The following is a 21,880-nucleotide window of genomic DNA, read 5'->3' on the forward strand; positions in this document are numbered from 1 at the left end:
CTGCAGCAACTAGTTCTGTCTCATGAGAAGGAGAAATTTACATTTAAAAATGTAAACAAATAACCTTACCCACACAATCTCTCATTCAGACATGTTTCAAGATGGGAAAAAATCTTTAGGGAAACAAACATCAAAATGCTGAAAAATTCTTGTAATTCTAAAAAAAGAAATTCCCCATAACAACAATACAAACTCTAATGGTCTCTTTTACATACAATTTTGAATTACTGTTTGTGATAGCAGTCTTCTAAGGATGAACAAGCTCTGAAGATACCTAGAAACACAATTTTCTTGCAAACTTTTGTTTCAAATATATTTCCCTTTGGCTCAACGTTTTGACAGTACTGACATTATATTCAGCCAAGCATTTTTTTCCATCAGCGAGACAGACTTTTGCCACGGATTTTAATACCAATCACCTCCACGTTCATCTGTACATACAATAAATATTTAAATGGCCTTTATTGACTTACACTCATGATTCTGAAAGAATTGCATTTTATTTGCTTAAAAATATTTGATATATTCACAAACAGAATCATTGCCTAAATTTATAATCGTAACAAAATTATAAGCAAAATAGTAGAAAATAAACAGTACTGAAAGACTGGTATTTTGATGAAACACCCAGACTATCACACTCAGCTGACAAATGTACCAATGACAAAATCTTCAGACAGCGACTGTCATAAAAAACCATAAGCTTTAAAACGTATCTGTCCCTGAAGAATCTGAATCGCCTTGTATACTACTCGTACTCTGTGTTTGGTTATCTGGGTTCATGGAAGGCAGCTTCACTGACACCTTTGCCGCAGAAACATGTGAATTTAAATGTGGGGCAGCATCCTCTCCTAAAAAAGATTAAAAGCAGAACAAAACACATTATTTGCTGTCTATGACAAGCAACTAAACTGTACTGAAGTCATCTCCATATTGCATCACTCCATGGAAATACAAAGACACAGACACCCTTACTGTCCACAGTTTTGACGCATTTTGAAGAGTGCTGTTTTAGCCATCAGAGTACTCTTTATCAGGTAACAAAGGGATGAATTTCTGTGCATATATAGACAGGGTTGTATTTACATACAGATACACCATACACACACACACACACACATACGTACATATATAATCTCCAGTAGGCCCAGAATAATTTCAAATATGTATACTAGTGTTTTCCACAGAAATGAAATGAGATCCGTAGATACTAACAGTATTTCTAAATTCCATCTATATGTGTATGTCTGTTTGCATCAAACCCTTAGAAAACATTCAGGTTGTTCAAGACCACGTATCTAGATACAATCATAAAAAGCAAAGCAATACAAGTTGAAGCCATTGGCTACAAGTCCTACGGAGAAAAACACCCTATCGATGCTTCAGCTGCCCAAAACACAACTGAGAAGTTGTTTTAGCTCTTCCCTATCTCCAGCCCATTTCCCTGACACATTAAGGGTCCTTCTTGCTACTCCTTTGTGGTTTATCTCCTTTCTTTCACCCTCTGACAGACTCCAGAGGAAACGTACACAGCCTCCCCCCTGGAGATGTGGCTTGCAGGACTTTACAAGCCATGTTTGTCTTCCAGCAACTCCAAGATGGCACCTTGCCACTTCCCATTCTTGCGATGTGACCCTGAAAAATGTGGGACGTTCTGGCAGAGGGACAAGCCCCCCGCACAGCCCAGCCGCCACCGTGCCAGCAGCCCCGGCAAGGGAGAGGGACGTGTCGCACAGAGCTTCCAGCGGCACCGGCTGCTGAGCAGCTGCGAAAGATCCCTGCAGTGCTGAAAAGTGCCCCCGTCTGGGAACCACTGGAGGGGTAGAAAACAACCTGTAGCCAGATGCCAGAGATGGGAAGGGAGAAGGGTCATGGGCAAAAGTTACTGTATTTAGCCAGAGGAAGGAGACAAGATGAATCAGTTCATGGAGCAGGGGGAGCAAGACAGGAATCAGGCCACAGACACAGAATGAAGGAGGACAGGAGAAATGGCATTGGATGAATGGGACGACATTCGCAAAACTACAGAAAGAGCATTTTGAGATTTCAGTTGTCCTTGGGACATTTACTATAAGTGCAGCAGCTACAAGCAAAACAAACATATATGAGTCTGTGTACAACAGCAAAGGCTGTCTTGGAGTTTGTTCTTATTCCAATAAGCTATAACAATTCTCCCTTCCTCTGTGATAGACTAGGTAATTAAAACACTATTTTCCCAATAAAACCAAGAAGTTAGGCTTTCTTTCACCCCAGTTAATTATCTACTATGTCACTGTAGTAGTAATCTGCTTTCATCTGACTTGTAGCAAAGCATGCTTCAAAAGGCTAATTAAAACAACAAAAACCCACGGCTAAAATAAAATTTTCCTCCAGTGTTCTTCATGCTAGAACAGCAGCCAACAACCTAGGAAGTCAAACACGAACGAGGCCAAAGACAGTAAAGCCAGTACATGGAGCAACCTGTGCCAGCCAAGCCTTTTGCCTCTCAGGAAGGCAGGGCTCTGGAGAGGCAGCAAGAGCACAAGAGCATTTTTTGTGTCCCCAGGGAATCAACCCGTCACCTGCTCGCCACAGCCGCTTACGCACTTCGCAAGAAGCATTGTCCATAGTTTCACTAGACTATCCTCACTAGCTGGACAGCTTTCATCACCCCCAGCCCAAATCCCTCTACAAAGCACAGCTGCCAACATTTGGGTTGGCACGGGCCTGAGCAAACCTAACACACGAGCAGTAAGAAGACATGAGAAATCCTACATCTTCTGAACATGATTCAAAAGCACATTTATGGTAACAGCACAAAGATGTGCAAGCAACGTATGTGTTCTGTTTTTCCAGAAGTACTTCCATGAGCTTAGTCTGTAGCCATGTTTGCATGATAAAAATAGGTTATTCAGACAGGGAACTGATGAAGAGCAAAGTGTTTATTTGGTTAGACGTGAAGCTGACACACAGCAAAGATGTGAATGTGTAATGCCCAAGGAAACTTTGTAAATCAACCTAGACGCTAAAGCAACTCTCCAACACTATATGTAGTTTGATGCTTTCAAAGCTTGACTTTGTTAATAATTTCCACAGTCATGTCACATTCCATGATGTCATTGTTTCAACAGCTGTTTTCAGGTCTGTTAAAAAAAAAGAGAGAAAGAGAGAGAGAGAGAGAAAGGAAAAAAATGGAGGGGGGTTGAAAAAAAAGAATATTCTCTTATCCCAAGGCTCTGTAGCAACTTCCCAAGTATTTGAATGTGGGGTGCTGAAAGAAAGTATCATATTAGTCTACATTCTTCCTAACATACTCTAATATATTTTACAGACATACTATAGTTCAATTTTATGATAGATATAAAATGCTAAAAGAACAGAAAAATTAAAAGAGTAATTCCATCTACTTGCTCAACAGAAAAGTTATCAGGTCCTGAGTTATCAAAATATCCTTAAAGATAAGCTTAAAAATACCCAAAGTAAACATTTCCCTTTTTTTAAAGACAGAAATCTGAAGTCTTTGACTTTGTTAGATGCACGCAGAAAATACAGAACCTGGATTTCAGCATTTTAACTGTAAAAAAACTATAGATATCCTATTTCAGCTACATGGGAGATTCTGCTCCATGACTGTAACTTTCCAGGGTAGAAAGCTGCTAGTCCTGAAACTCTACGCTGGCCCGAAGATACAACTGCTAAGTAACTCTCACATGTGCTTTACCATTATCACCTCTTGCTTAATCTAACCTCGTCCATGCACAGTACATAAAACACATTCATATATACATATAGAGATGGGTATGTGAATAAATACACAAATACAAGCACACAGGCTTAAATGTTTGTATTCCTGTTCACATAAATGCTTTTATGCATACATATTTACTGATGTCTGTATCTGCCTTTTGTTGTACACCAGTGATAGTGCTTGTATAGTCCCTGGCCAGCTCCTTCTTTAACAATGTGATATTCCATTTTATTTCTTCCCCTCATCAGAGAACAGCTCATAACCAATACTAAGATGGTTTCCTCTTAAACATTGAGCTCTTCACCACCACAAGTACGCAAATTGCAATGGTGCTTATAATCTTCTGATATGCCAAAAAATGGAATGGAAAATTCCTCCATTTACAAAGCAGTGCAGGGCAGGAAGGCAGGTAATCTTCACAGCTTTTTTCCCTCTTTAGAGGCTCTGGAAGCACTCAGTACAATTTTGTAATCATGTACTTAGATGTATTTATAAAAATTTTCCTTGTTAAAATCCAATAAATGGAACGTGTGACCTGAGGTGACCTCCAGTTCTCCAAATTCATTGTCACTGTCTAATAGAATACATTCATATAAACTGTGAAAACTGACACTCTTAATAAGTGTGTAAGGGTCCTTGACTGGTAGAAACTCAACAGTGACTGAAAACATCTTGGTGACCCACTGATGGAAAAGGTCAGATTTCAGATTAGAGATTTTTCCTGTTCTTGGCAATCTATAACAAAATCATGTACAGTACTAAATTTCCAGATCTTTGTTTAACAGAAACATAAAAATTAATGGTGTGTCAACCATCCGGTGACCTGTGAAGGGAGTTTTTCTCTGAGAGGTACCGTCACACAGAGAGTATGCTATATACAAGTGTATCGTGAATGTATGCCAAATGGAAAAGGAATTAAACACACTGAAGGGAGGTTTGGTTACTAATACCATATGGCAACAATAAGAACAAAGAAAAAAGTTTAAATCTTTCTTTTTAAATTTTTCTATTTGGCAAAATAAAAAGACTAAACAAGTCTGACTTTTAAGCCAAATAAAAACCATGTGCTTTAACTCCTTCAAGTCAGTGTACATACATTAAATAAAACTTCTATTTTTAATCTATCCGGATGTAAACCAGACCCATATCTTGTAAGTGAAAAGAGCTATCTTCAAGACAATAAATAGGGAAGGGTTTGAAGGATCAGGACCCAGGTTATTGTTTCAGTATAAAACCAGAACCATAATTACTGTAATTACCTACATATTACTTCCTAAAATTTAAAAACAACCATCACCCCCCAGCAACCCGCCCTCTACTCTCTAATATAACAAATGAAGCAGCTAACTTCTAGAGCAAGAATAAACTTCCAAGTATATGTAAAAACAACTCCAGTGCAGTGCTCTCATTCCTTTAATAGCACGGGTTGATATGAATGGCTTGTTTCTTCTTCTGCCAGATTCCAGCTGCTTCACTTTGTTTATTACTGACTTCAAAGTTTAAAACACTGTCCTGTCCCAACAAATAACTTCCTCCAGATGGCATTATCTCAAGTGTTCAGAGCACTGGGGATAGCACAGCACCTGCAGATCTGTAACTCAGCATCTTAAAGTCTTCAATGAAAGTGCCTTTTTTTTTTTTTCTGTGTCATTCCCCCATTTTGCTTTTTGCCTACAAAAAAAGATTTACATCTGGGATATAGTTACAAAGACCGTTAGCAGGGAAATAGAGTTGTCAGAAATTCTTTACAGTAATGACTGTAAAGTAGAAGAATACCTACAAGCCCAAAGTTAACAGAACCACTATCAGTAGAAACACTTTATCTGCTCCTGTTACCTGTAAGTAAAGATGTGAGATACGTATTTGTGCAAATGTGTGCCTGATCCATGTCTCCATGGATATCTGTATGGTACCAAAGAAAAATTCACTCATTTTCATACGTGGTTGTACAGGCAAGTTACCAAATATAGCAACCCAAGAAGCAGTATTTTTGGCAAAATCAAAATTATTCCAGACTTGCTGGGCTAACATGTACTGATAAGAAACATCCATATTTGGATGTAAGCAATTCTGAAGGCTACACTGAAAGGAGAAAATACACTGCAATGTCAGTCATGTTACTAATTATAATTATATACAGTATTTCCAGTTCAGACTCATCTCTAGCTATACCCGGCATATCAGCTATGCAATTCAATGCTTCTGGAATTTAATGGCTTATACAGTTGAAAGTGGGTATGGTAAGGAACTAGTCACATGGCCTCGAGATGGTAAAGAATACAACATTCGCAGGAATAAGCAGGACCATCAACAGTTTCTCAAATAATCCAATCGTTTGGACAAAATTATTCTCCATTCATTAGAAATGATAGCTCCTCCACTCTTCTAGCCCTGGCCACCTTGAATCCATATGCATATTTATGTTATTGTGGAGAAAGTGTCCTTTCTCAGCTCTGCCAGAAATGAAGCAAAAATGCTTAAGCATGTGTGCTTTTTACGGCAAGGACTCTCTTCTCATTGTGCAAATGCTTTGCTAAGCACAGGGCCCCTGGCCGCAGGTCAGACCGCTGCCTTCCACTAGGATAGAAATACAGAGAGCAAGAACAAGATGCTCTGCAAATGCATGCAGTTCTGTTTTCGTAACTCAAAAACAGACCGCCCCTAACTTAGCCGGTTTCATGACAAACAGAAAAGACTCTAGGCAAACTTAGGCCAAATTTCTAGGGCTGAGTTACATGAAAGGGACAGATTTACAATTAAAACACTTCAGTTGTTTTACAGAAATGGACTGACATCTGTAGGACTTGAGCCAAAAATGTCTGGATTTAAAAGCATGAGTCTACTGCTTGAGCTGAAAAAACACAGTTTCATTCTCAAAGGCTTCAGCCAACTCATAAACCTCCATAAGTGGGCCACAGACACCAGCGGAGACAGAAGACTATATAGTATGAGTTCAGTTCAAGTTTTGACCTAAACTTGGCAAATTCCACCTTCCCATGGTGTAATGTACTTACAGAAACTCTGCATACAAGCACACAGAAAATAAACACGCATACACACACGTGCTTTCTTTTTTTGCTTGTTTGTTTAAACCCTAATGTATATCCTAGCTATAAATATTTCTGAAAAGAAAATAAATTCAGATCCCGAGTCAGTAAAGGAGGGTGGGACACAGGCTAAGCAGCTAACAAATTTTTCAAAGCAGAGTATTTGAAAATTATTTTTCCTCCTCTCAAGTCTGAGTTCAAGGTTCAGTGGTTTTCCAAAACATGTTATATTCCCACCAATAGCAACACTAAACAGAACAAAAACTAGAAATACATAAAATAAACTAGAACCAGATTTTTCAAAATCCTAACACAGAGACCGGTAGGGAAGGGCAGACAGAAAGCAGCTCCAAAAACATCTAGGAATGAGATTGCAGAGTTTACTAAATAAATATTTCCTTTTGGTGCCTAAAATCTGCTCTGCTCCTTTAGATCTGGCATATTTTGCTCTGTAGAATATCTCATTGCTTAACAAATTCGTTCCCTGGCCACAACTCTTGCTGTTGTTTCCCAGCAAATCACTTCCAAAAGATGTGTAATGATCTTTCCAAATAACTACAATAATTATTAATACTAAGAAGAAATATTAAAAGTCAATTTGATTTTTCCGTGCAGGTTCCTGTGATTTTTGGATGTGCAATTGGCTAGAAACAAATAGTCTTTTCTTAACTTTTAAGCACTGTTGTTTCTTGACTGCAACCATCATCTTGAGGAGAAATGAGATGAGGGGTCTGCAGTAAACCTTGAAGCAGCAGCTTTTGTCTCAAAGTAAAAAAGGAGGAGTTGGTTCGTTACTGGTCCAGAGTCTTTGAAAAACACCAGGAAAATGTGTATCTTGTGCAAGGGCTGCGGGGAGGAGTAATCTCTAAATCCACAAGAGACAACCTAGGTAAACAGCTGGTGGAATCAGGAGAATCTGACAAGTGATAATTAAAAAACTGCATATCTAATTGTGTAATTAATATTTTATTTATTCAGTAATATCACCTACATACCAATCTTTTTCTCATTTTCTGCAAAATCTAACAGGCAAGTGGACAGGAAGGTAATTTTAAAAGTATGCTTGTATAATATATTCAGCTCTGTTATTCACACCTTCATGTCTGGGGATGCAAAAGACATTTTCATGCCAGTATCTGAGGCAAAATAAAGAAGCTCGAAAAAAAAAAAAAGAACTTGAATGATCAATAGTGGGAATTCACACTAAATTCTAAGATAAAATTATGCAGACTTCCCTCAGGATGCAGAATCATTCACTGCAATCCTAGCAGTAGGACTGGCTCCACTGAGACCTCGTATCTTAACAATATTAATTGCAGCAATACTGCCTCCAGCTTATCTACATTGTACCACAGGGCTAGACATAATACCATTCATAGCCTACATCGGGAGTGGCAAGTAAAAAAAAAAAAAAAAAAAATCAAAGCATCTTTTTAATTCTTAAAAGTTACATGGCCTGTTTTTATTTAAAAATAATTAAAAAATAATTTACACAAGTAATTAAAGTTGAATGAACAAATTCAATGATGTTGCATCATAAATTAGGGTTGCAGTGGGTTTGAAAATGAACATCTTTCCAGTTCCCACTTAAAATGAAGATGGATGTCCCAGTGAGGAGATCCCCTAAGCAAATGATGTTCTTTTGTAAGTTAGCGTACTGGCCAGGATACATATTGGGTTACTCTGGAGTCCCCTCCTGCCTTCAGATCAATTTGGCCCAGGCAGTTAAATTACCAACAGTTACTCCAATGTGCTGCTCTTATGCAGTCTTTGATGCGTGGTTGTCCGTATCACTTGGGATGCACATATGGCAATCTCTACTTATCAGACAGGTTCAGTACGTTGCAGGTCAAGACTGAGCATGTTATCTGCAGCGATGCTTGCACTGCATATGCTTACTAAGCATGGCACGCTATCCAGCCCTATTAACTCCTCAGCTACATGATTATTAAAAAAATTGTTAGGAATGTAAGAGGACAACTTTCAGTGAATCGGTGTAAGAAGTCACAAGCTACTTTCTATCACTTAAGAGTGTGATGGGAGACCTTGATGAGCTCTCCCTCAAACAGACGAGAGGATTTCCTGGGCAAGGAGGTTACATCCCCACCAGCCATGGCAGCAATCTGCACCCAGATTTGAATGAAAGCTAGGGGATGGGCACCAGGAAGAAAACAGAAAACTGGGTAGTGCTGCAGGGCAGAATTTTCTCATTGCAAGTTACTCTTCACATATAATGGAGTCACTAAATGCGTTCTTATAATAAAAAATTAAATAAGATACACTCAGCATAAAAAACCTGTTCAAATAACAAGTGTTTTTCTAGATGACCACAAACAAAATTGCTGTATTTCTCTATTCTGAATACTTAAATATTCACATGACCCTTTATATTTGTTTTGATGATTTTCACTTACAAAGTCATGGGATTCTCCATATGGAAACAGTTTGCCAAGACTCCTATTACTGTACTACCATTACAAAGATCTGGCATATTAAAATGCTTATACCTACAGCACAATTACTGAATTTTTGTAATTACACCTTTTAAAAAGGAGACGATGAATGTTTTCCCCAGGAAAAAACAAAACAAGACAGAACAAAACCAGCCCTATACAGTTTGCATTTTCCAGTGATGCGTTCTAATAAACACTAGGACATCTCTACACACATTTCTACCACATATGCCGACAAACTTGTTAAAAAGACCTCCTTTCAAGCCATTTAACAGCAGAAGATGGCTGCTAAAGGTCTTATCATTTGTGCATATCAATTAACTTTGAAAAATGTATTAGGAATAAGCAATTTTAGGAAGTTTAGAGAGGCAAGCAATTTTTCCGTTAGCTCAGAAAGAATACTGTAGTAGTCTACATAAGTAAGCATATGTTCAAATAAAGAAAACATTAAATGTCTTTACTGGAAGATCTGCTGGGAGATCGCTGTTATGTAAATGTCCAGACCCTATTCTGCCAAAGACCGTCTAAGCCTTCTCTTGAAATGAGTACCCAGTGTCATGACAAGTAACACTGCCTCTACAATTTAATGCCCAGGACCAGAAACTTGAAAGGTCTGAGAGTAAATATATGGGTTTTATCCTGTGCTATTTTAAAGTTTGTTAAAATCTAAAATGTTTAAACTTTGTGCAATAGAGATAAGCATTCCTCCTTGTAAAAAAAAAAAACCAACAAAAACAATCCAGGAACCTTGGCCTGTTACATGGGAAAGAGTAAAAACAAAATTCCTTTGCAATACTTGGGTGAATCTGAGCTCTAAATCAGTAGAATAAATGAACTGCGGAAACGTATTGCTCTACATCTATGCTACATATTCAGCACACTACACCACCTTCTTAACTCTCTCTTAGGCACATCGCTACTGATTTTAATATGATGCACATCTCCATCTCTGCTAACCGCTATAAAAAGCGGGGAAAACACTGCAGACTGCTCCCAGCAACACTGTGCCTCTTCAAGATTTCACTACTGACCAACGGTTCCCCAGCAGCAACAGTGAAACCAACAACTGTTGTTAGCAACCCAGGAGCTGCTCTGCACAAATCTTCGAGCAGCAGTCAAGCAGTGCCTTCTGAGACACTGAACATACTCATTTACATTAGGGTCTCATTTGGGCAGATGTTCTTTACTTCTGAAGCTGCGCACACACACATGCAAGTTGAAATTCTGAATGCTGGCTGCATTAACTGATGGTGACCACTCCTTCTAGTATCTACTGCCAACTTATTTTAGAAAGCATTGCAGCTCTTTGACATTCACTCTTCCCAGTTCAAGCTGTTGGTGCCAAACCTGGTTTGCACTCAGTTCGTCAATAGCTTTCTTCATTGCTTTGGGCCACAAGCATGATTAATATAGCTTGTAAGCAGCCTGAATGAAAATCATTTATCAGTTGTCTGGGTTTAAATTTTCCTGGCCAAAATACAGGGAAACCTGTACTGCCAAGGAGAGTGTACAGAAATCCAGTTGGCATGTGTGGGAGCAGCTTCCTTGCAGAGGCGTGGGCTACTGCGTTCTGATGGGACACGACTTGTGCAGATGAACGGCACAGATGCCTGGGTCTGTTCACCATCCTAGAGCACACGCTGCAGCTCCTGAATTTATATAGAGTTCATAGGAAGAGCAATTATGGAAATTCCTTAAGAAAGCAGCTTTTGCAAACCCTCCATATACCTGACAATGACATAAACCCAATTATTTAGCACAATCCTAACACGGCACAATGACGCCCAGTGTGTACCAGCAGCAAAAGCACAAAGACAAAAAAATCTTATCTCGTGTCTCATGGAATTTAATGGCTCCCCAGTATTCTACTTGAAGCAAATTCATTCACATTATACACACACACATGCACTCCCAAGTTCAGGAACACTTACTCTGCAAGTATTAGATAAATCAGTCTGCCTTCTAGCAGTTTCTTGCACACGGTCACAGTAAGACCAGAAATTTTAAAAACAGTATCTATTATTTTCTTTCTCTCCCTCTCTTAAATATCATGAAACAACTGAGTCCATAATATACTTAAAATTCAATACATATACAAGTTGGGGAATATGTTTCTCCTCATCATTACTCTGTCACTGAGAGTTAAACGGCCTACACAAGAGCAGAAGAAAACAAATGCTTAAAGATTATCTTTCTTTATACAAGACAATATTTGAATGTCACTGTTATTTGATGCAATGTTGGGGTTTTTTAAATCTGGGGAGGGAGAGAACGCACATGTTGCAAGGTTTCTCAGAACAGGACTGTCTCCTACCATATAGGAAGCCTGGCAGAAAGGGGCCTGGATCATGCCTGGGGCCTCTCAGCGATTCTGCAATGCAAACTGTAATATTGTTTTACTGCCCAGGTTTCAGAGTTATCCAATCCTTCCCTATTCCTTCAGTGGTGAAATAAACAGGTTAATGCAGACTCATTGTCCATTATTCTGTATTTTTAGATAGCTACTTTGAAAGTGAGTAGTGTAGTAGCCAAGGTGTAGCATTATTCACACAACCTACGTTTATCACGCACAGAAAGTTTCCTGGAAATGTATTCTAAATCTGATAAGAAAAATCCTCATTAAGAATCATTTGCTTGTTTAATTTTCACCTATTGAGCTTTAATGTACCATAAAAGTAAGTAATAACAACAGTGCCTTAAATAAATATTGCTTGTCTTGTACTCATTAATGTTTTAGAGGAACACAAAATTGCCTCTAGATACAGGAAGCTGCTGGAAAATAAAAACTAACCCATCATATAAACTAAAATGAGAGCTTTAAAGAATTTTTTGTTGAACACAGAGTTCAACAAAAATGTATTCTGTTCACTGTACACACGACACCAATGGGAATAAGAGCCAGTTCAAGTTCTAAGTTACCATTACTTGGGTAATAGTTTCAAGCTGCAAGGCACAGCTGTATGGGCCCAGCCAGACAGGCTATCACAGCAATGCTTTGATAGCATGGGGCCCTTAAGTGTCAGGATATAGAAAAGGCAGCAGTTGTTGGCTGTGAAAACAGTCTGATACAAACCAGATGGGGACTTACTTGATGGGCAACACAAAGGAAAACAATTGGCTCATTCAACAAAGTCAGGCCACTGCCCCAGAGAATTAACAGAAGACAATAACAGTCAACCAGAGTTGATGCAAACAAGAAACAGCCATGTGGTTACAGTTTAAGGAATTGTTTCTCCTCAGACTAAACATAAAGTTTTGATTTCTAATTCTTATATTCATTAATTTCAGTCTCGTTTACAAGCCCCCTCTTCCTCCAAAGTCTTCCGTATAATTCATTTATGTAGCACCAGCCTTCACACACCTACTTAAACAAGAAAAAAATTATATGACAAAGGCAGCTATATTAATCTAATGTTTCCTGAAGAATGCCAAGACCACAGACAACTTTCTGAACCGTGTCAGTACAACATTACAGATACACAGCACACAGTGTGTTATTAGACACATTTGCATCCATATGGCAATATATTTACTGATTCTTTTTGATTTGAAATACATAAAGCCCAGTAGGTCACATGCTGGGTTACCAGAGTACAGATGTCTTCCAGTTTTGTGAAGAGTTCTTCTGGTTTCTTACTTAATTTTTTTCAGAAGTAAACTTCAGATCACTTATGTTACCACATAACAGTTTTGTTTGTCAGGCTACAGTTAAAAATCTATTAAAATAGCTATTAGCAAACTTTTTTTTGAAGCAATCAAAAATTTAAAAATTGGCTGTTTCACCCATAACTCAAAAAATCCCCAACCCATTCATTTTTAGAAGGTTGTAGGAGATTATGGTCCAAAATCTTAATTGCTCTTGCTGTTTTATTACAGGAAATATGAAAGTGACATGTGCAAAGGTATTTTGATTACAAATTACTTGCAGAGATTGCACAATAAGTCAGACCTCTAAGGGCTTTCTGCAATTTCACTCTCAGACTAAAAACATCTGAACTTTCTTTTCATATACTTCAAAATATTCCCTCTGGCAGGCTCTGCGCTGCAGTGCTCTACACGAGTGTGAACGGTTGGATGGCACACTCTGAAAGACCGTCACGTACTCCGATACCCAAGCAAGTATGTCCACAAAATGCAGTGACATGCAGATGTCCTGGATGCCTTATGACATCACATTGTCCTGGGACCCATCAGCTTTAGCACACCACCACACATCCCCTGAGCTTCACTGCTTCTGGAGATTGCTTGATGGCTAGTTCACGGATTTCCGAGCTAGCGGTGTTGCATGATGTAAACATCTCCTAAACACATCACGTGGACCTATGATGGGTACACATGAAGTCTACTCTTCTTTGTAAGTGCTTCACTTTCCACGCAGACTTGCAAAAAGCAGCTGGGTTAAAGAACTGAATGTATGGTTCTCATTTAACAGCCCACACTGGACAGAGCGAGCAAGGGAGTTTGTCCTTAAAGAAAGGAAAAAAAAAAAACCAAACAAAAAACCTACTGAATTAATGCAGTATAGAGTCAGGCCCTAATTGTCATCTTCAGTGGTTCTAGCTGTTAGCTGCTGTGGTTCTCAAGCCTGAGAGCATGGTTTTACTTAAAAAAAAAAAAAAAAAAAAAAAAGTCTAAAATGCAGCCTTGGCTGCATTCAAAACCACCACTACATATTGTAGGTAGAAAAGTAAGGTTTTACTTCAGTTTCCTGCCATAAGCACAGAGCCAACACTCCAACAAAGCCGTTGTGTGCTGGGCTCTGTCTGAGCTAAAACATCTCTCCGGCAGAATCATGAGGCTTATTTCCAAAAGTGCAGCCAAATTCTTGAAACCTCCAATGAAGGGGCGGGTTGTCACATTGTAGCAGAGAAGATTTTGCCTGCAGTGCTGCTATTACTCATTTTTCACATCATATATATCGAGGTCAGAACACATTTTTTACATACAGCTGAAATTTTGGGTTGAGTTTCTTCGTTAGGCCATTTCTAGAAGATTACGAATCTTAGGAACAGAACAGCCTTTATCAAGCCTTAACCTCAGAGATACTGGCTGTCGTAGCCTTGCATTTAAAAGCAGATGAGAGAGGAGCGAAAACCTCTTTAAATCCCAGGTCTGCCTGTACAGGCAAACCCCAATTGCTCTTGTAAAAATGGTTTTGGACATGGTTCGCCAGAGAACGCCTCCACAAAGGACGGCGTGTAAAGGCCAGCTGGAGCAGGGGCAGGCATGACTGCCCGGCCTCCGTTAAAGTGAGGACTCCAACAGGAAACTGCTCCCCCCTTTCTTTGCTCTTTTTTTTTTTTTTTTAAATCAGGAAGGAAGCTTCATCTTCAGAAACAAGCATTCCCTGTGTAATCTCCCTGCTTGCCTGTCTCTAGGAGCGGGTCCAATTACTGAAATAAGCAACATGCACTTTTAAGAAGTTACTCGTGTATTTACACTGTAACTCAAACTAGTAAATATTTCCCATTTATAATTTTGATTTACGTAACAGGGCACAATGGCAGTTGTTAAGTAAATAAAACAATTTTCTCAAGATCTGTAATTATGGTTTTAGGATTATAAAAACAAACTAAAAAAAAAAAAAAAACGAAATTAAGCAACTGCCAGCAAATTCCATGCTTTTTACTTCTACTGAAGATACAATGGCCTGACAAGGACAGAAACTGCAGCTGTTATACTGCCTTTAAACAAACACTGCCTAACTCTTGCAATATGTACAGTGCCTAAAACAAGGCCACGATATGCAACCCTGAGATTATTACTTTACTGTAACAACCTGAGTTAGGATGGAGGTCCGCAGATCATCCCATATTAAGTCTAACCTGCTTTGATTGCATAATTTTGAGCCAAAATATAAATGTAATTCTACCAGACCCAGAAAATGTGAGATACACATTTTCGTTGTTAGCATAGGGTCGATGATTTATTATTTTGTATTTATTAAAACTACACACCTATCTGACATTAAAAAAGAAAGAGTTAATAGAAAGTCAAAGTCATGCCATACACAAAAAGAAACAGTTACCTCCCTGCGGCCAAAGCATTGGGAAAAAAAATGCATTTTACAGAACTGCTACATATTTTGTGTCACACTCAACAACTTTCACTCAGGTTGTTTAGAACTGTGCTTAAAAACAGTTCTTCCTTCTTTAAAACCAAAACATAATTTTTAGATTAGAGAAGAATGACAACACAGATACAAAGGTTCTAAATCTAAATTAAGTTTTTCTAGGTGTAGGGTTTTTTTTTTCCTGAATGACAGCATTCATGATAAAAACCAGAACACAGTAGTCCACAGACAAAATTTAACCCATCTCCATCATTTACTACTGTTCCTTGCAAATGCAGTCACCAAAAGCACATTTGCAACTGGTATTTCAGAGATGAGGATTTGTGGTATTTTACTTTCAAAATTAGTTTTATGGAAGATGAAAAGTGTTTTAACCAAGTTTTAGATTTGCACATTATTCAACACTATTACAAAATGCAGTCCCATATGCAACCTCAGCAGTGAGCAACAGGTCATGCATGACAACTTTAATCTTCACTTACCAGTCCTTACCCTATTTTTAAGAAGAAAGCTACTTTGGCAGACTGCATTTCTCAAAATCAGCATGTTATCAAGGACTAGCATTACCATTATTTATATAGTATTCTTCATTTGGAAGACATCCTAGATAACGTTTACTCCATGCTGTTGCCTTATTTGAAAGTTTCCTGGGCTCCTAGTCTTAAGAAATGAATCACGTGGGCACTGGAAACATATATTTATATTTAATTACGGGCAGTCTTTGTATCACTGTATTGAGAAGGTGGTGCTGCAAAAACCTGGCCTCTCTTCAGTGCATGAAGTAGAAGGTCTGTTTACTCCTAAAGTATCTAGAAAAATAAGCAAATAAAGTACCTAGTAATGACACTGTTCATGAGCATGAAAACTGCCTGTAAGTCAAGCCCTTTCACAATATAATAAGCAGTAAAATTAAAAAAATAACATTACAATTTGACTGTGGACACCAATCATCTAAATATCCATCTTTATTGGCCAGTTAGGTTTTATTAATAACTTTACAGCTATGCCTCACCTCTGCTAGCACTGCAAAAATTTACAAAGCATTAAAAAAGAAAAAGAAAAAAGTTTAATGGCTGAGAATGGCAGCTTTTGTAAATCCCCCATCTCCTTCATAAAAGAGGTTTGGGGGCAGACAGTCAGAATCTGTGGGTTATTCATCACTCACATTAAGCTACCTCCACTTGGCATATACACTCTCATCCTAGTAATTTCTCTTCTACCCAGCCACTCCCCACACAAACAGCTAGCACCTTCCAGTTTTTATGTAGTGCTTTAAAAAGCTGAATTGAGAACTCTTTAAGAACAGGTAAAGCTGATGGGAGTCCAGCTGCCTCTGCCCAAGGACCACCAAAAACAACACAGCGGGGAAAGATGTGCACATCTCAGATGTGCACAAGCCGCTGAATTATAAAGGGTAACATCTGCCTTCCCTGCTAACCAGAAAAATAAAACAAACTCAGTACATACTGAAGACAGAAAGCCTACATTTCTCCTATTGCAGTGCTATATATGTTTCTCCAAGGTGAAATATGTGTTTGTAATACTCCTTTTCTTCACCTGTCACCATACAGTATCCGTGCAATGTGTTGCCAGCACCCAAAGGCATGAAGACTTCCCGGTTTGATACTGATGCCTCTTATAAAAGAAACGCAACTTTCACACTAAAAAGGAAATGTGAGCTAAGAGGCCTACTTAAATGACTGTTAATCCAAGTACGGATGGTCATCCTAGAAGATCCTATAGTGCATCTGCCAACTGAACTAACACAGAGTCGGCAGCAGGTCTACCTGAGACAGCTGGAATGGCTGCTGACTCCAGCTTAGCTGGCACTGATGTACCAGGCTAAAAACGATAGTGACTGAGGAGTGGAAATACGTCTTATTAAGGAAATTGTCTTTGCAGGCTGTAATCTCTGGCAGAGGCTGTAGCATACTCCTGGAGGTAGTAACTCCAACCAAATGCTCTGCTGAATAAGAAAAAGACAATGCTATTTCTTACAACACATCTTGTTATAGTGACATACTGAGGTGCATCGTTTAGAACAACTAGGAATCTCAATTTAAATTCATTTGCCATCACTGCTAACAAATAGGCATGTGAATTAAAGTAGTACAAGACCATAAAAATCAAATGCCTTTTTTACATTAGACAGAAGATGACGTGTAAAGGGACTTCAGACTCAATTATATGTATATAAATGAGTAGCAGGTTCAGTAGAGACCATCTTCCATGACCTACCACAACACACAGGCCACAGAACAGCTAAGCACGCTTACTTTCTAGATGCACATCAGTTCTTTCTTATTAAACCATGGGCTCAGAGCTGTGGAACCACTAATTTGTGAGAAACTTCTCCCTCCAGAGAAGAGCTAACTGGAAACAGCCCTCGGGCTGATGTAAGCATTAAGTACATGGGGAGTCTCTGTCCTTAGGTGGCTTGCCCAAGCCCATTAATTTTTTGTGTGTGTGTCCCCCATTTATAAGCAATGTTTGCATGAAAGGGGAAAGCAGGTCAGCCTAGTCAGCTTGCTACCATCTGCTTTTATTCAGAGTTACTCAAGATCAGTGCCAGTGGGATCAGTGCCCATTAAGGGGGTTTATTGTGTGTGTTTATTTTTTGCTCTTTACAATGAAGGCAACAGCAATTACTGTAAGTTTGTAAAAGTGCATACAAATCATAATACACAATACAAAGCTGCTTCAGTCAGATCCTAGCATGTTTACGAATCCTACACAGGCTGTGAGAAAGACTGCTTTGGCACAACAATTTGGATAGACTGGTGAGGAGTGTGTTAGCGTCCAGGAGATCTGAGACTGTATTTAATACTTGCTATCAAGACCATACCCTGCTTGCAATGCACAGCGACTCCAGCTGATTCACCACCCCACAAGAATCTCACACACACAAAAAAAGCATCACATTCTAGCTTGGTCCCCAGACGGGCTGACAATAGGTGGATTTATACAACTGGAAACTGGAACTGGTAAAAGATCAAAGGTAGACTGCCAAAGTGGAAATAGCAATTTAGGGCTCTCAGCTAGTACATTCCAACTCTTAAGAGTGGATATGCAGCAGCAAGTGGTACTCTCCTCTTAATGAGAATTCTGCCTAGAATATGCCTGGCCACTAGAGACACAAGCTACAAAAAACCCCAAACCAAACCAAACTCAACCCAACCCAACCAAACCCAACCAACCATCAACCCCCCCCCCCCCCCCACAACTGGCAAAAAGGGGGAAAAAAGGGAAAATATGGAGGAATCTGCATTGCAGGGTTGAGGCAGTGGTGCTGCATGCAGCTTCGCAGAACTGCCTGGCAGTCTGGACTGCTTTGGTTCCAGCAGGTAGTCACAAGTGTTTGAAAAGCAAATGCATTTATGAATAGAATTTTTTTTAAGAAATTCTAATAAATTTGGAAGTAAAATCCTTTACATTATTAAGATACACTTAAGAACAGAAGATCCTCAGAACCCTCTGGTGTCTGTGCAATGTGATACAGACAGCTGATGCTCAGCAGGCACCCATACTGGGTACCACATGATATTTTGAAGCAAAAAGGACATACAAACTCCAGAATGTACACTGGATGCTTTATGCAGCAGTACCACAGGTTTTCAGCTTACCAGTACGAAAAAGGGACTGGTCCCTCATTATTTGCACATTACAACCCCCATGTATGAATGAAATACCAGGCTTAATTTTGTCATTGCCCTGAACTTTAGTTTATGATATATAAAATGCACTTTGAGGGATGCCACAGGTCACTGGATTAGATCACCTGCAATCCTTTAAAATCTAGGCTTGAAGAGGGAATCAGATGAGATTTCTGGATATTTACCTTGAGCCCCAGTAAATCTGAAAAAAGACAAGTAAAAATCCAAGTATTTGACAGTCTCCATAGGAAGTAATCCTTTAAGTAGTGATCATGTCAGTTTGAATAATTTTTTCTTTCCCTTTCCACAGAAAAAACTCAACTGGTGCTGGAATTTCAGTGAAAATCCCTGCTGCTGCGTACAGACCGGAGGAGGGACTTGGTACAGGAATACACCCTGAACCTCAGCAAAGTAAGTGTACTTTAAACACAAAGATCTGATGAAAAGGGAGAAAGAAGCAACTGTGAACTGCTTTCACCTGCTCAAGCAACGGGGCTAGAGATGCCAGTCTCACCTCCCAAACTTAGAACTTCTGACCAGGAACATTCCTTAAGCCCACACTAGAAGATTTCCTGCTTTATTCTTTTTACTGTATGAAAAGTGCAAAATACCTTCCCTCCAAAGATTACCATACACACATCCAGCACAGCGCAGAAGTTGATTCTCATGCGAACTGTACAAAGGAAGCTTGAAGATATACAAAGCTGTGCAGATTTCACGATGGGTGTAAAGCATCATCTGTATAGGCACCAAGGGAAGACTAAAAGGGGAAGTTTTCTGCCTTTGCACATACCTCCCACAGCAAAAGCCTCAGCACAAGGTCAGAGAAATGTCTTGACAACACTGCAGCAGCGAGAGTGTGCTGTATCCCTCCGTGCCACTTAAGGAGGCATGCAGTAAGAGGAGAACTAACTCTCAACCTCTTAGAAGTTGAAGAAAATTGCCAAGTGAACAATAACCTAATGCAGGTAGATCTGTAAGAAAAGGCTCAGGTGATACGTGGTGTGGAACTGGACTCCAGAGGAGAATGACTTCTACCCAAGCATGACAGTCAGTAGGAAATCCTCAGACTGCAAGGCAATATGAGCCTGCTTGGTACAGTGTTCTTTAAGTATAAACTGGGGTTTTTTTGTCTTTTATTTCTCCATCTGATTACTTGGATTTCAATTAATTTAGATGCCTCAGAAAAATCAAATGACATTCTAGGAGTCTAAAAAACATACCAGGGAGATTCGTGCTTCACCTGCTAGTAGTTCCTGTTGTTCACGCCTTTTGCACAAATAAGTGAGAGGAAGAAATGACACGTCTAGGAGACCGGACAATCATTTCCCAGAAAGAGATCTTTTGGGAATGGGTGCAAGGATGTGCACAGTCCCATGAAACCCACAGCAGTTCCTGCTGCTTGGTTTCCCAGGACCCTAACTTGAAGCAGCAGAACACACCCACAGCAGAAGGACATCATTGTCTACAGTAACAATTCTACACAAGACTTTGCCTTAAGCTATGAAAAATCAAAGTTCTGTTTTAACATTTTGTCTGAAAAACAACTGAAGTAACTCAGTGGGAAAAGAAGCAACCATAGATCTGAATGGCACTTCTTAACAGATAAATAATATTTACAAAAGCCAAGAAATTCAGAACTCCTGTTCGAAATGTACTGTAACACAGCTAAATATTGACTTACAGTAATTCCAACTAGAAACTCTCAAGTGTGGCTACTGAGGATTTTATGTGGGGATATTATGCAAAATGCATACTTACTACTCAGATGCAGGTTTTCTAATGCATGGGCTATCATATAACTGCTATGGACACATGTGCAGAAAAGCAAACAAATACTCTGAGAACTGGTGTTCTAAACCACTTGGAGCACCTAAAAGCTAATGACTACTTATAGAAAAGACAGAGTTTCTGTGGGAAACACAGCTTTGCATTTCCTGACTTGCCCGAATGTAAAACATATTAACTCAATTGTGTCAGTGAGCCACCTGATAGCACGGGGAGGTAACTGTATAGGAAAACCATAGTCAAAATAGACCAGAAATAAGAGTTCTGAAGAAACACTGAAAAACTTACATAAACTTCTAACAGGACATTTGCTTGAAAAATGCCAGAATTATAGCTAAGTGATTTCATTACTTCAATTTCCAAGATCTTCTCTCAGAAATTAGTCAAATTCAAGGAGCAACATAGGCTACGCAAACTATTTCTGCCTCTCAGGTTGTGGTGGTACTCTCTACAGTGTGAAAGAATAGTTGTTTTGCTTCACTAGCTGCTATTTTCAGGGTGGTATGGACAGTCTTTAGCAAAAGCCTTTAGTGAAATTCAGTCCAAAAAAAGAAACAGCAGGATATTAAGGAGAAAGTAAACTTTCAGTAGAATAGTTGTTAAGAGTTTCACCAAAACAGTTCCAGTTCCAAGAAAAAAATAAAGACCTTTAGCCTTGTCCTAATCTTCTTCCTTCCTTGAAGCATCTGTTAGAGATTTGCTTCATGCCACAATAGTTTTACGAAAAAATAACCCAAAACCTAATTCAGAGCAATTCCTGGCTGAAGAAGAGAGGCAAAGAAGTATTTAGTTATAGCCATACTTTCAATATTACAGTTTTCAATACAGCATAATGTCAATGTTAACACAGAAGTAGCCCATTTTCAATACTGAACAGGCACTCTGGAAGCTTTATTTTTTATACAGATTGTTTTAAGGGCTTCTTGTCCTCCTGTTCATTTATTGCACAGATCATCTCCTCCCACAAGCAATTGTGCAATCTCTCTGTGGCAACAAAGCCCATTGCTTAGTGTCCCAATATTACTTTCCATGTACTTATGGCTGCCTGAATGTAATTCACTAGCTGGAGATAAACAGGAATTACTATCATGAAGTTGTGCTCTCTAGGTCACATTCTGAGAGTCTGTGCTGTAGAAAAA

The 21,880-nt window shown here is 39.1% G+C and overlaps 1 protein-coding gene across 1 annotated transcript in view; it reads right to left on the reverse strand.

Moving 5' to 3' along the window:
• Nucleotides 1-208: 208 nt before the first annotated feature.
• Nucleotides 209-21,880, reverse strand: part of KIAA0586 (KIAA0586 ortholog) — a 74,302-nt gene continuing 52,630 nt past the window's right edge. The window contains exons 31-32 of the mRNA XM_050897637.1: nt 5,564-5,629; nt 209-851 (exon numbers count right to left, since the gene is read on the reverse strand). Coding sequence (XP_050753594.1) covers nt 706-851; nt 5,564-5,629 — 212 coding nt within the window. The 3' untranslated portion in view covers nt 209-705. The remainder of the gene's footprint in view (nt 852-5,563; nt 5,630-21,880) is intronic.

The sequence above is a fragment of the Gymnogyps californianus genome, chromosome 5 (assembly GCF_018139145.2).
Source record: "Gymnogyps californianus isolate 813 chromosome 5, ASM1813914v2, whole genome shotgun sequence".
NCBI lineage: Eukaryota > Metazoa > Chordata > Aves > Accipitriformes > Cathartidae > Gymnogyps > Gymnogyps californianus.